Below are 16,421 nucleotides of genomic sequence, written 5' to 3'. Positions count from 1 at the left end.
GATATTTTAACTTGATCTGAAAAACGGCGGCCAGCTTTTGAATAACTTGGTTCACGAAATGTGTGCCATTATCAGAATAGATGCATGTAGGTAGCCCAAAATGAGAGATAATGTTATTTGTAAGAGCCTTGGCTACTGACAGTGCATCTGAGTGTGCTACCGGAAAAGCTTCTACCCATTTTGTAAAAGCATCAATAATGACTAACACAAATCGCTTTTGTTGAACAGGAGTTAGTTCAATAAAATCCATACAGATTGTGTGAACTGGATACGGAGGCAGCGGAAAAGCTGCTGGGGTGATTCGCACCCCACCACCATGGTATCGTGCACAAAGCAGGCACGACCAACAAAATCGTTTAGCATACGCTATAAAACCCTTGGTCCAGAAAATTTGCTGGATTATCTGAAACATAGCAGCAGGGCCCAGATGAGATGGGCCATGCGTCATTAATGAGGCATACCTAAAAAGGTTTGTTGGCAAGACATACTTATTATTTGGACCTACAAAAACTCCCTGCTTTTGAATAGCCCCATATTTAACCCATCGCTGTTTTTCCTGAACTGTACTAAGTTCCTGCATTACTTGTAAAGTTTGTAGATCAAATTTATCTGTAGGGTGAAGTTTTTTTTTTTGTGTGGTCTCGAGTGCAAAAGTAGAGGTTAAGGCTACACTTTTTGCAGTTTTGTCAGCTAGTGCATTTGTAAGTGATACTGGATCCTTGGCATTTGTGTGTGCTGCGCACTTACAGATGGCCAATCCCCGTGGCAGTTGGACAGCTTGTAAGAGGCTAAGGATTAAATCCTTGTGGGTTATTTCCTTTCCTGAGGCAGTAACCATTCCCCTATTTTTCCATTGCTGTGCAAAGACATGGACCGTGGAAAAAGCATACTGACTATCTGTGTAGATAGTAACTGCCTTATCCTTGGAAATGATACATGCTCTGGTCAAAGCAATCAATTCAGCCGCTTGTGCGGACAGATTTCTGGGGAGAGGTTTTGCCTCTAGTACCTTAGTCTCAGTTGTGACTGCATAACCCACTTGTGTAATACCTGCCTCATTCTTACGTGCTGACCCATCTGAACAGGGTCCAATCTGAATTTGCCAAAGGCTGATCCTTAAGGTCTGGTCTTGGTAAGACATTAGAGTGTATTAAGTCTAAACATGCGTGAGGGGCACCGTCATCAGCTGTAGGTAACAGCGTGGCTGGATTAAGAGTGGTGCATCGCTCAATGGTCATGTGTGGTTGTGATAGTAATGTTGTCATGCAGGACAAGTGTCTGCTAGGAAAGAGAAAGGTAACTTTATCCTGTAGAAGTATTACCGACAGAGTGCGGTACCGTAAAGTAAGGTCATGAAACAAAACTAGGGTTGCAGACGCCTGCACGGCCAGTGCAGCTGCGACTACTGCTTGTACACAGTGTGGCAGCGATCGTGCCACTGTGTCCAGTTTACTGGAATAAAAAGCTAATGGTCTCAACTTATCCCCATAAGTTTGCAACAGAACCGATGTCATAAAGCCCTGCTTACAATCTACTGTCTGAACAAAAGGTTTTGTATAGTCAGGGAAGCTAAGTGTTGCAGATCCTGCTATCAGTTGCTTTACCCTAGTAAATGCCTGTATTGCCTTATCTGTCCATTGCAGCGCGTCATGTGCTGCCATGGGAAGTGCAAAAATAAGTTATGAAAGTGGACTCACTTCCTCTGCATAATTGGGAATCCAACTACGACAAAAGTTAGTTATTCCTAAAAATGACATCATTTTTTTTTGTACTGGGCATTGGTGCCTGTAAAATAGCTTCTTTTATACAGTTATTTAGTTGTCTACCAGCATTTGAAATGGTATAGCCTAGATATCGTACTTCAGCTTTACAAAATTGTAATTTAGATTTGTTTACCTTATGTCCCTCTTTCGCCAAGAAATGCAATAACCGAATAGTTTCAGACTCACAGACAGCCTCTGTGGGTGCAGCCAGTAAGATGTCGTCCACGTATAACAGTAGATGACAGCCATGCTCCGGTTGAAACTGTGCCAGGTTTGTTGACATTTCTTGTGAAAAGATTGTAGGGCTTTCACAATATCCCTGCGGCAGCCTCGTGTAGGTGTACCGCTTGCTCATGAACGTAAAAGCGAACCAAAACCTACTAGTTTTCTGTAGAGGGATGGAAAAAAAAATGCGTTACTGATATCAATGACAGAAAAATACTTATCTGTGGGAAGGATATCATTTAACAAAACAGATGGATCTGGGACCATAGGAGCCCTTGGTACTACAGCAGCATTCACAGCTTGCAGATCCTGTACCATTCTCCAGGTCCCATCCGGTTTCCTTACTGGGGATAAGGGTGTGTTACACGGTGAATCTGTGCATGGAATTAAAACCCCAGCTTGTAATAGAGCCGTGATCACTGGTAGAATGCCTTTTTCTGCCTTTTTACTTAGCGGATACTGACGCTTGTGAGGTCTAAAGTCAGATTTTGGAGTTATTTTAACCTGTCCTGCTGTTCTTATTAGCCCAATGTCATGTTGCCCGCGGGACCATAAGGAGTCTGGCACTGATTGTAACTTTAATTCTTCCTGCGGGGTTAGGAGATATAGTCAGAATGGCCCTCCCCCGGGTGGCGTTAGCCTGTCTGCGGGGAGGTGAAGGCCAAATTAGTTAGCTCATTTACTACATTTTGTGGTCCAGTTTCGACAAGATCATTACTGTACCAGTAGTGTAAATCACCCTGCCCCACCTGCAACATAACATCTTGAATTTCTACCGCTTGGCTAGAATCCCTGATGCAGTCGGCACAGCTGCTATGCCAAACACGTGCATTAAATCTCTTCCTAATAAGTTTACAGGGCAAATTTTAGAGACAATGACTCGAAACCTGATAGTTTGGTTAGTTTCAGGGTCCGTGAACCATAAGGGTTTAGATAGTGGTTCTTTATAAATGCGCCATTGGCTGCCTTGACTAATACATAGTCATCAGAAGTTACATCAGATGGCACTGCAGAGGTTTTAGCAGGGTCCTGGAGGCCCCTGAATCACACAAAATTCTACATCCTTCCCTTCTACTTGAAGTGTGATAATCGGTTGTGCCTCTAGCTGCATAGTTACAGCCAGCTGTTAAATTAACAACCTGATATTCGCCGTCTGAAAAATCAGTCACTTCATTCTCCCATCCTGCACATTCCCTTTTACCTTCTTTATTCACATTCTCAAAATCATTCTCATTTTGTATTACTGACTCTTGCCAGTCGACCTCAGCATCTGGGTCCGGTTCGTCCGTGCTGCCATTATATAGTCATGCTGAACTATGATTTGGAGCAGCAGTGGATTTCCGGGATTCAGGCAATCTCTTCGAAATGCCCCTTCTTACTGCATTTAAAACATTCCCCCTCTTTTGTCTGCCTTCGTAATCTTCAAAATGTCCTACATTCCTTCTCCCTCTGCCTCTACCCTGTCCCCTTCCTCTACCTCTGTTGGGCGGAGCTTACATTAACATAAGTGTTTTATCCGCTCACCATAAAGGTTTGAGCCTGTTTTCTTTTCTTTTCTCAAGATATTTATCTGCATGTAAAGGGATACGAGTGTGTGGACAGGGTATGTACCTTAGCTTCTTTTGTTTTACTCTGATTTGTTTATACTATGGTTACGTAGCTCCAGAGTCTCCTCTGCTTGTTTTTTGTAAAACTACGGAGGGTATTTTTCCCTGCTTCTCTGCCTCCTGTAAGACTCTGAAGGACACCTTTTCTTGATTTTCTGCTTCTTTTTTTTGATACTGGGGTGGACTAACCCTGTCTTTAGTGACATCAGAATACAAGGGTAGGGCCGTTGGTTTCGACAGACAATAGATGTTTCGTCATCTTCTTTGTGGACAAAAAATGCACCTTTTGCACTCGAGCCACTACTTCCCTTATTTGAAAATTGTTCCCTATGTCTCTTATTAGCTTCTTCTAACCATTTCTGTGCTTGAGGAAATCCTACCTTTTTTTGTTTCTTAACCTTACTTCCTGTGTCCCTGCGCAGGTCTTTCACTAGATTTTGACATTCTGATTTATTCAAGGTACCACTAAACCCATAGTCTTTTTTCCATTTTTTCATATATTTTAAGTTTTTCGGATGTAATTTAAACATATATTCCTCATCCTCAGTCCTTTTATTTAAGCAGCCCTTACTAACACAACAACTGCTTCCTATTCCCATTTTTCTTATTTAAAAGAAAAACTGTTTCCCATTTTTCTTATTTAAAAGAAAAACTGTTTCCTTTTCCTGAGATCTCTACCGGTCTTTTGTAAAATTTAAACAAAAGAAATTCCTTTATGACTAGTCCCTTAAAAAACTTTTACAAAAACAAAAAAGCTTACCTTACTGCGGATCTTCCGCCCTCGTTCGTCACCGTCCCACGGATCGAATCTAAGAGTGACTGGCCTCTACTTACGACTTTTTTGTCGGAGGTCTTTCCATTCAAGGGAGCCCGAGATTCGTTCTCCCCTTCCTGTACAGGTTTTTCAGTCCCTCTTATGCGATTCGTACCGTGAAGAGGTGGCCCCACGTTGGGCGCCAGAAATGTCAAAAGATTTTTAATACTCTTAACATATACTGGAAGAATCACGCAGCAAAAAAGGTAGGCCAAAAAAGAGTTTATTTAACATGCATGGAGATCTGCCACAAAAAGTTCTTGGTTGTCAGCAGTCTAATTTCTACACACTTTACATGGGTTTTTATACCCTCTTTCATGCATACTCAGCAGCTGGTTACTAGACAAGGAATTTTAGTCAAGGCTATAAATTCACTCAGTGGAGCCTTAGATGGTAAAAAGTCAGACACAAGATAAGTTGGTGCCTACATCAAGGTAACATCTATGCACTCCTTCTTGGTCAGAGGTCAGTCCCAAGATAGGCCTGTGCCTGGACCAAAGTAGCATCTGTGCATTCCTTTCTGGTCAGCAAATTCCTTACAAGAAAAACAACTCATTTTAGCTTATTTCTTTGCACGCAATGCAGTTTCACATTTTAACCCTTCCTATACAGGATACAAAGATGTTGAACACAAAGATTGTTACTACAGTTTTTCACTTTGAGACTTTTGAATTAACTTTTCTTTCTTTTCTCTCGTTTACTGGTTTAACCTTCTACACTTTCTTGCCTGTCTTGGTTTCTCTCTCTCTTTCTGTCTGCCTACTTATCAGATGCAAAGCAAGTAAAGTTCAAACATGGTGAGAAGTGAGATTATATCCAGCTCCTGATTGGAATAAAGGATTTAATCTGACAAGATCAACGTTTGAAGTAATATAGTTGACATAAAGGGGAGAAGGGGATGCCCTGAACTGGCAAAGCCATGTATATGGGACACACGTGCAAAGACTAGAGTTTAGATGTTTTAATTGAGTCTTAAGGGAATGTACAGAAGCTGAGATTAAAGGGTACCTGAGCCAAAAAATGCACTTACCTAGCTGACTTCTAAAAAAACGTACATTAACGGTGACAAAACCAAAATTCCTGGAATAGACTGAGTAGACAAAGTATAGGGCTTAGGAAACTTTGGAGCAGCTTTGCATCGTTTCTAAAGGCCACACGTGTACTACTGTGTGCAGCCTTTGGAATTACGGAGTACGATGAAGCCGAATTACTGAGAGAGAAGAGGCAGGTAGCAGGAATGTGTAACTGGCATTGCTACATTGTCGTGACAAAAGAATGTGTGACGTCATTGTAGCGTTTACTACATGTACGTTATGTTTGTCAAAGTAATTCCTTACCTAACTATACAGATATTAGCTTTTGTTCCATTCTGAGAAATGCAATTGTAATAAGTGGGAAAATAAAACATGCTGAATTGCAAAATCCTCATTTATGGAATCTTCCAGGCTATACTGACATATTTGTCTGAAACTTAGTTTACAGTTTACTGATGGCAAGCTAACCATTTTGAAAAAATGGTATTGTGGGGTGGCCTCCTCCAGATTTCTCATGCAGGAGCTGTGTACCCTGCTTCCTTCTAAATAAAGCATCGATCTGTATTTTATATCCCTGTGTTGACACAATGGCTTAACTCATTTAGGCTTATAGGGCCTTTTTTATACTTCACTTCACACCTAGAGCTCCTTATGGCATCCACAACTATTTTGGGTCTGGCTTCATTTACTAAGTAACTTACCAGTTAATAACAGGCAGTATTAGAAAGGGCAAGGAGTTATTAACAAAATGACACTAAAATGGTTAATCTAAGATGTCCTACAGTTGTGAAATGAATCATTTGTCACTTATTCACATTTTCATAACAGAGAGTCCTACACTTTGTTGCAGGGTATGATGTGAAATCCCTTGTTGAGAGACAAGAAAATGCATCGTTGGTGTTCATTTACATCATATTATACACGAGATATTGCTAGTTGTTATGAAAATAATCATAATTTCCGTATGTACTTAATGCTTCAAAAAAAGTGACTTACAAACTAGCTGGCACCTTAGATGTTGTTGAAGAAAACTGTCCTTCATATTTGCACTATAAACTGTGCATATTCAGTGTTGTTTATTTTGCCAATTATACAAATAAACATGTCTTTTCATAAATAATATCACAATAGACTTGCACTTAAAGTGGAATGTCTTGCTGCAATGTGAAAGCTTATATCTAGTTAACAAAAATCTTCTACGTTATATAGTTTCCAATATGTGAGAATGTGTTTGTGAATGTTTAGCAAACAATGTAGCACTGGATTTGTATGCGTTATAGTATTTATGGAAGGGCTATGAATGCACTATTATCACTGCACAGAAAACTTCTTACTGATAAGACTTTTATTTCTGCAGTTTTAATAGCTATTATTGTGTACAAAATATTTACCTTTGTTTATCTTCTGTCTTTTAAGTTTATTTTTCAGAAATTGCAAGGAATGCAAGCTGGTTGTATGCTGCTAGAGGTGTAAACACTCCATACCACATGGGTGCTAATGCATTAAAGAAAGGCAATACATTAATAAAATATATAAATGACTTTAATTGGTGCAAGCTTCTTTCTTCATAAAGGAGATAGGCTTGCCTGAATAAGCTGTTGTACTTGGCTGGTATAGTGGTAAACTCATCGTTTTCGTTGTATTTGGCTGGTACAGTGGTATACTCATCGTTTTCGTTGTATTTGGCTGGTACAGTGGTATACTCATCATTTTCATTGTATTTGGCTGGTACAGTGGTATACTCATCGTTTTCGTTGTATTTGGCTGGTGCAGTGGTATACTCATCGTTTTCATTGTATTTGGCTGGTACAGTGGTATATTCATCGTTTTCATTGTATTTGGCTGGTACAGTGGTATACTCATCATTTTCATTGTATTTGGCTGGTACAGTGGTATATTCATCGTTTTCGTTGTATTTGGCTGGTACAGTGGTATACTCATTGTTTTCATTGTATTTGGCTGGTACAGTGGTATACTCATTGTTTTCATTGTATTTGGCTGGTACAGTGGTATATTCATCGTTTTCGTTGTATTTGGCTGGTACAGTGGTATACTCATCATTTTCGTTGTATTTGGCTGTTACAGTGGTATACTCATCGTTTTCGTTGTACTTGGCTGGTACAGTGGTACATTTATTGTTTTCGTTGTATTTGGCTGGTACAGTGGTATATTCATCGTTTTCATTGTATTTGGCTGGTACAGTGGCATACTCATCGTTTTCGTTGTATTTGGCTGGTACAGTGGTATATTCATCGTTTTCATTGTATTTGGCTGGTATAGTGGTATACTCATCGTTTTCGTTGTATTTGGCTGGTACAGTGGTATGTTCATCGTTTTCATTGTATTTGGCTGGTACAGTGGTATATTCGTTTTCGTTGTATTTGGATGGTTCAGTGGTATACTCATCGTTTTCATTGTATTTGGCTGGTACAGTGGTATACTCATCGTTTTCATTGTATTTGGCTGGTACAGTGGTATACTCATTGTTTTCGTTGTATTTGGCTGGTACAGTGGTATACACATCGTTTTCGTTGTATTTGACTGGTACAGTGGTATATTCATCGTTTTCATTGTATTTGGCTGGTACAGTGGTATACTCATCATTTTCATTGTATTTGGCTGGTACAGTGGTATACTCATCGTTTTCGTTGTACTTGGCTGGTACAGTGGTATATTCATCGTTTTCGTTTTATTTGGCTGGTACAGTGGTATACTCATTGTTTTCATTGTATTTGACTGGTACAGAGGTATATTCATCGTTTTCGTTGTATTTGGCTCGTACAGTGGTATACTCATCGTTTTCGTTGTATTTGGCTGGTACAGTGGTATACTCATCGTTTTCATTGTATTTGGCTGGTACAGTGGTATACGCATCGTTTTCATTGTATTTGGCTGGTACAGTGGTATATTCATCGTTTTCATTGTATTTGGCTGGTACAGTGGTATACTCATTGTTTTCATGTTTACTTCTTTCCTACAGATTGATCTGAAGGAGGAGAAAGTGGTTACGGTGGCAGGCATTGGAATCCAAGGTAGCGATAAGGAAGGAGGTGCAGAGGGTTTACTACAGCCGATCAACTCTCCATGGGATCTGGCTATTGGCAGTTCAGGTACGTCTCGTGCTACTAAAATAAATAAACCAACACCGTTATAGTGTATGAGTGTGTCACTTGTACCGCCTGGATGCAATTGCCCCTTTACTCCTTATTGTATTATGTCATCAGCATTTAAATAAAATAATGTCTGCAAACTATCCACTGAAGGATGGTACAGGATTTACCTCTGTATTCTGTAGCTCCCTGCTGTATTGCATTATGTTTTTCCTTTGTCAGCAGATTGTAAACTCATGCAGAGTTTTACTCAGGCAGCTGTACCAAACAGTGCATATTCAGGCAGCTGTTACAAAAGTAAATATTCAGGTAGCTATAAGAAACTGTTCATATTCAGCCAGCTGTAACAAACGGTGCCTATTGAGGCAGCTGTAACAAACCGTGCATATTCAGGCAGCTGTACCAAACAGTGCATATTCAGGCAGCTGTACCAAACAGTGCATATTCAGGTAGCTGTAAAAAACAGTGCATATTCAGGCAGTTGTTACTTCTTCTTCTTTCGTTTTTTCCCAGTTAGGGGTCACCACAGTGGATCACCTGTCCGCTCATGATTGGCAGTGGAATTTTACGGTGTCAAGTTACCAGCCCAGCACCCAGTGAAGGCACACACACACTCACACCTAGGGCCAATTTGGAGTGTCCAATTGGCCTACAGCATGTCTTTGGGATGTGGGAGGAAACCGGAGCACCCGGAGGAAACCCACACGACCACAGGGAGGACATGCTGACTCCGCACAGAAGGCACCCCAGCGGAGGATCAAACCGGAGAACTTCTTGCTGTGAGGCGACAATGCTAACCACTGCACCATGGCCTCAGGCAGCTGTTACTAATAATGCATAATCAGGCAGCTGTACCAAACAGTGCATATTCAGGCAGCTGTACCAAACCGTGCATATTCAGACAGCGGTACCAAACAATGCATATTCAGGCAGCTGTAACAAACAGTGCATATTCAGGCAGCTGTACCAAATAGTGCCTGTTCAGGCAGCTGTACCAAACAGTGCATATTCAGGCAGCTGTACCAAACAGTGCATATTCAGGCAGCTGTACCAAACATTGCATATTCAGACAACTGTAACAGTGCATATTCAGGCAGCTGTTACAAACAGTGCATATTCAGGCAGCTGTTACAAACAGTGCATTTTCAGGCAGCTGTTACAAACAGTGCATATTCTGGCAGCTGTTACAAACAGTGCATATTCAGGCAGCTGTTACAAACAGTGCATATTCAGGCAGCTGTTACAAACAGTGCATATTCAGGCAGCTGTTACAAACAGTGCATATTCAGGCAGCTGTTACAAACAGTGCATATTTAGAAAGCTGTTACAGTGCGCATTCAGGCAGCTGTACCAAACAGTGCATATTCAGGCAGCTGTACCAAACAGTGTGTATTCAGGCAGCTGTACCAAACAGTGCGTATTCAGGCAGCTGTACTAAATAGTGCATATTCAGGCAGCTGTACCAAACAGTGCATATTCAGGCAGCTGTACCAAGCAGTACTTATTCAGGCAGCTGTTACAAACAGTGCATATTCAAGCAGCTGTTACAAATAGTGCATATTTAGGCAGCTGTAACAAATGGTGCCTATTCAGGCATCTGTACCAAATAATGCATATTCATGCAGCTGCACCAAACAGTGCATATTCATGCAGCTGTTCTAAACAGTGCATATTCAGGCAGCTGTACCAAACAGTGCATATTTAGGCAGCTGTACCAAACAGTGCATATTCAGGCAGCTGTTACAAACACTGCGTATTCAGGCAGCTGTTACAAACAGTGCATATTCAGGCAGCTGTTACAAACAGTGCTTATTCAGGCAACTGCTACAAACAGTGCTTATTCAGGCAGCTGTTACAAGCAGTGCATATTCAGGCAGTTTTAACAAACTGTGCATATTCAGGCAGCTGTAACAAATGGTGCGTATTCAGGCAGCTGTAACAAATGGTGCATATTCAGGCAGCTGTTACAGACAGAGCAATATTCAGGCAGCTGTCACAAACTGTGCATATTCAGACAGCTGTTACAAATAGTGCATATTTAGGCAGCTGTAACAGATAGCGTCTATTCAGGCAGCTGTATCAAACGGTGCATATTCAGGCAGCTGTATCAAACAGTGCATATTCAGGCAGCTGCTACAAACAGTGCATATTCAGGTAGCTGTAACAAACCGTGCATATTCAGGTAGCTGTAACAAACCATGCATATTCAGGCAGCTTTAACAAACAGTGCATATTCAGGAAGCGGTACCAAACAGTGCATATTCAGGAAGTGGTACCAAACAGTGCATATTTAGGCAGCTGTAACAAACAGTGCATATTCAGGCAGCTGTAACAAACTGTGCATATTCAGGCAGTGGTACCAAACAGTGCATATTCAGGCAGCTGTAACAAACAGTGCTTATTAAGGCAACTGTTACAAACGATGCCTATTCTAGCAGCTGTTACAAATGGTGCCTATTCTGGCAGCTGTAACAAACGGTGCCTATGCAGGCAGCTGTAACAAATGGTGCCGTTTCAGGCAGCTGTAACACATGGTGCATATTCTGGCAGCTGTAACAAACCGTGCATATTCAAACAGCTGAAACAAATGATGCCTATTCAGGCAGCTGTAACAAATGGTGCCTATTCAGGCAGCTGTAACAAAAGTGCATATTCAGGCAGCTGTAACAAACTGTGCCTATTCAGTCAGCTATAACAAACCGTGCATATTCAGGCAGCTGAAACAAACAATGCATATTCAGGCAGCTGTAACAGACCATTCATATTCAGGCAGCTGCACCAAACAGTGCATATTCTTGCAGCTGTACCAAACAGTGCATATTCAGGCAGCTGTAACAAACCGTGCATATTCTGGCAGCTGTAACAAACAGTGCATATTCTGGCAGCTGTAACAAACAGTGCATATTCTGGCAGCTGTAACAAACAGTGCATATTCAGGCAGCTGTAACAAACGGTGCCAATTCGGGAAGCTGTAACAAACTGTGCATACTCAGGCAGCTGTAACAAACCATGCCTATTCATGTAGCTGTAATAAAAGTGCATATTCAGGCAGCTATACCAAACGGTGCATATTCATGCAGCTGTACCAAACAGTGCATATTCAGTCAGCTGTACCAAACGGTGCATATTCAGGCCGCTGTAACAAACGGTGCATATTCAGGCAGCTGTAACAACTGGTGCAGTCAGGCAGCTGTTACAAACAGTGCATATTCAGGCAGCTGTAACAAACAGTGCATATTCAGGCAGCTCTAACAAGCCGCGCATATTCAGGCAGCTGTAACAAACAGTGCCTATTCAGGGAGCTATAACAAACGGTGCCTACTCAGGCAGCTGTAACAAACAATGCCTATTCAGGCAGCTGTAACAAACAGTGCATATTCTGGCAGCTGTAACACACAGTGCATATTCTGGCAGCTGTAACACACAGTGCATATTCAGGCAGCTGTAACAAATGATGCCTATTCAGGCAGCTGTAACAAATGATGCCTATTCAGGCAGCTGTAACAAATGATGCCTATTCAGGCAGCTTTAACAAACGGTGCCTATTCAGGCAGCTGTAACAAATGATGCCTATTCAGGCAGCTGTAACAAATGATGCCTATTCAGGCAGCTTTAACAAACGGTGCCTATTCTGGCAGCTGTAACAGAAGTGCATAGTCAGCCAGCTGTACCAAACTGTGCATATTCAGGCAGCGGTAATAAACTGTGCCTATTCAGACAGCTGTTACAGACAGTGCCTATTCAGGCAGCTGTAACAAACAGTGCCTATTCAGGCAGCTGTAACAAACAGTGCCTATTCAGGCAGCTGTAGCAAATAATGCCTATTCAGGCAGCTGTAACAAATGGTGCATATTCAGGCAGCTGTACCAAATGGTGCATATTCAGGCAGCTGTACCAAACAGTGTATGTGACTTGTTTTTGTTTAGAGGGAATATATTGGCAGTATCTAAATACTTTGCACATATGTTGAAGTAGATCATCTACTGTTCGTCATTAAGATGTTTTTCAGGGTTTACATTTAAAATGACGAGGGAAATTTTGGCGACCGCAGGTTGTCATATAACATTTGGTGGACCCGTGTTGTTGATCTGTCAGTTGTGCGAGTCCAGTTTCGGTGAATGCTCAGTTCATTCGCAAAGATTAGGTCATTCTTTTAACTAGAGATCATGGTATAGTGGGGATTAGGAAATGTACCCTTTTCCCCACTGTAGTGCAATCTCGGAGTTGGAATATATATTGCCCCCTGCAAAATTATTACATCATGTCTTGTGCAGTGTAGGACTGCATTTTACGAATGTCAAGAAAGGTCCGCTTCGCAAAAGGACGTGTGTTTGTGACATTTTGACCTTCTCGACTTTATGTGTTCGACTTTTTAGTTGACATTTCAGGTTGGGCTATTTTGCGAGTGTCTACAATATGATAGTAAACCATTTTTCAGATGTTGTTGACATTAGCGTATGCTTAAAGCCTGCATGTTTTCATTGTACATTGTATGAATGGAAACATTAACTCCGTATACTTTATTTACATGGTTTATTATTAGTAGCAGTAGGAAATGAAGGTTAAAAAAAAATATATAAAGGCTGGATGGTCCTACCATATGGGCTTATCTCAAGAAAGGTAGGAGGTTAGATGTGATGGCAGTCATGTGACAGGTAGGCAGGATGAATTAAGATGGATGAGAGTCTGGCATTTGAAACTGGCGTTTAGGACATCAGACTGCTGGGGAAGAGCTTGAGCAAGAGGGTGAAGAGTGCCAGTTGGATTTATTTAGTGTTATTTCTACATGTAGATTTGGTTTGAAAATCATTATTTTGAGCTAGAGTGATTTCTCTCCCTCTCTGTATTAGACAGTCAAGAGAGGCCCCCGGGTAGTTGGGGAGATGATTTCAAGCCCCTGGTAGCATGATGTACAGATGATATTTACATCAGTGCATGAAGTGGTCATTTTAGTCAGGCTATAGGTTTGGGGGAAAGGGAAACTGTCTTTGCTGTTTGCAGTTAAGCACTAAATAACTGCAGCACTTATAGCCTCCTGCCACGCTCACAGCTGGATAAGTTACCAGATACTGCCTCTGTACTTATGCTGGGAGACTTCTGTGCCCACCTGAGGACTGATGGCGGTATGTGGCTAGGCATGGATGAGCAGAATGGCCTGGCCAGTCTGAACCTGTGTGGTAAATCAGTTTTAGATTTATGTCCTAGTCATGGATTGTTTATAACAAACACCATATTCAGACACAAGGATGTAGGTATCTGTACTTGGTACCAGGATACCTTAAGCCAGAGGTTGACAACTGACTGTTCAGTTATGTCATCACACTTGAGGCTTTATGTTCTGGAAACACAAGCAAAGACACATACTAGGCTGGCACATGATCACCACATGGTGATGAGATGGGTTGGGTGATTGGGGGACATCTAGGTGTGTACTGCTGTGTAGAACAGCTTTTCTTATACCTGGGGAAAGTGGGAAAATGGATTCTGAGTAGTCTTGTTGCAAGATTTCAGTAGCCGAGATGGAGATATCAAGCTGTGATAGAAGATTGGTAGATCCTTGGCATGATGAGAACTGGCAAGAGGACACCAGTGCTGATGGATCCAGTCAGGTTAAAAAAAAGAGGTTTTTATTGCAGTGCTCATGTGGAAGTTTCTAAACCTGACAGATAAGTGTCAGGTGTGGAAAGAGTTTGGTGAACATATGAGGAATAACTTGTTGATTGCCTAAGATGTTCCATCAAAGTATTTGGCAGATCAGGAATAGGAAGCAGAACAGGTTGCTTTTCCCAGACTCTACAGGACAATGAAACTTGACTGCAGACATAAGGGAGGTGGAAGGAACACAATGAGGAACCCCCAATCTCAGTGAAAATACTTTAGTCTGAGGAGAGAATGCCAGAAGCAGCTGGTGAGATTGAGTCTGTGCCTGTAGGTAAGGTTACTGCAGCAACTAAACAGTTCCATTCTGATATATATACTTATATTTTATATCTACACACACACACACACACGCACGCACACACAAGACACAGACACACACACACTCAAAGTTCATACCTACACACTTAAGTCCTTGGTTGCTACAGCAGAGACGTAGTAAATTATCTGCAAAAAAAAAAAAAAAATCTTTTTCACTGTTAAAACCAGCATTTTTTCTATGCGTGATAATTTTTTTTCACAAAGGTGGTTGCAGAAATGGTATTTGCAGAATATTGTTCAATAACCACCCCCTCCATAGTCTGCCATCTTTAGTGCATCGATTACTTTTTAGCTGTAACCTTTTGCAAATTGTTTAGTGCTCGTGGAACTTTGCTGTAAAGTTACAAGTAACTCATTAATATTACATTAAAAATAATATTGTAGTCTGTCTTTAAGCATCATTACAACCAGTAGAATGTAAACAAAGTTTTTTTGTAGCTCATTAATATTACATTAAAAATAATATTTTAGTCTGTCTTTTAACCATCGTTACAACCAATAGAATATAAACAAAGTTTTTTTTTTCAATCTGTAACAATCATTTCCTGCTATACTTCTGTTATTTGTTTAGGTGTATTTCAGTATTCTTAATCTACTAGTTTCCTAAATATAATGGATGATACAGACTGTCCTTCATTTTCTCCAAAAGCCGTGAGCTAGTTCCTCCAGTTAGACTCGCTGCACCCCCAACGGTATCAACTGTTTATTTCTTAATCTGATGTAATTTTTAGACTTGATCATTTTGGTAGTGACATGTTTTAGCAGAAATCACATCATTCCGAATGATTTGTGATGGCTATGATTGTAATATATCATTTGTGAGGGCTATGACTGTAATATAAAATTTGTGAGGGCTATGACTGTAATATATCATTTGTGACGGCTATAATTGTAATATATCATTTGTGACGGCTATGATTGTAATATATGATTTGTGACGGCTGTGATTGTAATATATGATTTGTGACGGCTATGATTGTAATATACGATTTGCGATGGCTGTGATTGTAATATATAATTTGTGATGGCTGTGATTGTAATATATCATTTGTGATGGCTGTGATTGTAATATATGATTTGTGATGACTATGATTGTAATATACGATTTGCGATGGCTGTGATTGTAATATATAATTTGTGATGGCTATGATTGTAATATATCATTTGTAATGGCTATGATTGTAATATATGATTTGTGATGGAAATATATGATTTGTGATGGCTATGATTGTAATATATCATTTGTGATGGCTATGATTGTAATATATCATTTGTGAGGGCTATGACTGTAATATATAATTTGTGAGGGCTATGACTGTAATATATCATTTGTGACGGCTATAATTGAAATATATCATTTGTGACGGCTATGATTGTAATATATGATTTGTGACGGCTGTGATTGTAATATATGATTTGTGACGGCTGTGATTGTAATATATGATTTGTGACGGCTATGATTGTAATATACGATTTGCGATGGCTGTGATTGTAATATATAATTTGTGATGGCTGTGATTGTGATATATAATTTGTGATGGCTGTGATTGTAATATATCATTTGTGATGGCTGTGATTGTAATATATGATTTGTGATGACTATGATTGTAATATATCATTTGTGATGGCCATGATTGTTTCTCACTTTTTAAATCATTTTCTTATCTGTCCTTCCCCCCTTTTTAGCAAATTCTCTACTAGATTGTGCTTGCCTGTAGCAAGAAGACATTTCTTGACACTTAGATATAGAAATAAACTAAGCATGTATTCTTATAATCCTTTGCCATAAAAAATAGTTGGTATGTTTTTGTTTTTCCAGTGGCAACATGAGAGCACATTTATGATTTCTGTTTAATTTATTTGAAGTGTTTATTTTGGTGTAGTCCATT

The 16,421-nt window shown here is 40.3% G+C and overlaps 1 protein-coding gene across 1 annotated transcript in view; it reads left to right on the top strand.

The window, feature by feature from the left end:
• NHLRC2 (NHL repeat containing 2) overlaps window positions 1–16,421 on the top strand; it is a 2,274,872-nt gene that overhangs the window by 751,096 nt on the left and 1,507,355 nt on the right. Inside the window, exon 5 of the mRNA XM_044055938.1 lies at window positions 8,424–8,553. Within this exon, the coding sequence (XP_043911873.1) occupies window positions 8,424–8,553 (130 nt within the window). The remainder of the gene's footprint in view (window positions 1–8,423; window positions 8,554–16,421) is intronic.

Source organism: Protopterus annectens, chromosome 14.part0 (genome assembly GCF_019279795.1).
Source record: "Protopterus annectens isolate FY-2018-M chromosome 14.part0, PAN1.0, whole genome shotgun sequence".
Taxonomy (NCBI): domain Eukaryota; kingdom Metazoa; phylum Chordata; order Ceratodontiformes; family Protopteridae; genus Protopterus; species Protopterus annectens.
Note: the sequence above shows the minus strand (reverse complement) of the source record. Positions and strands in the feature narration are given on the sequence as shown.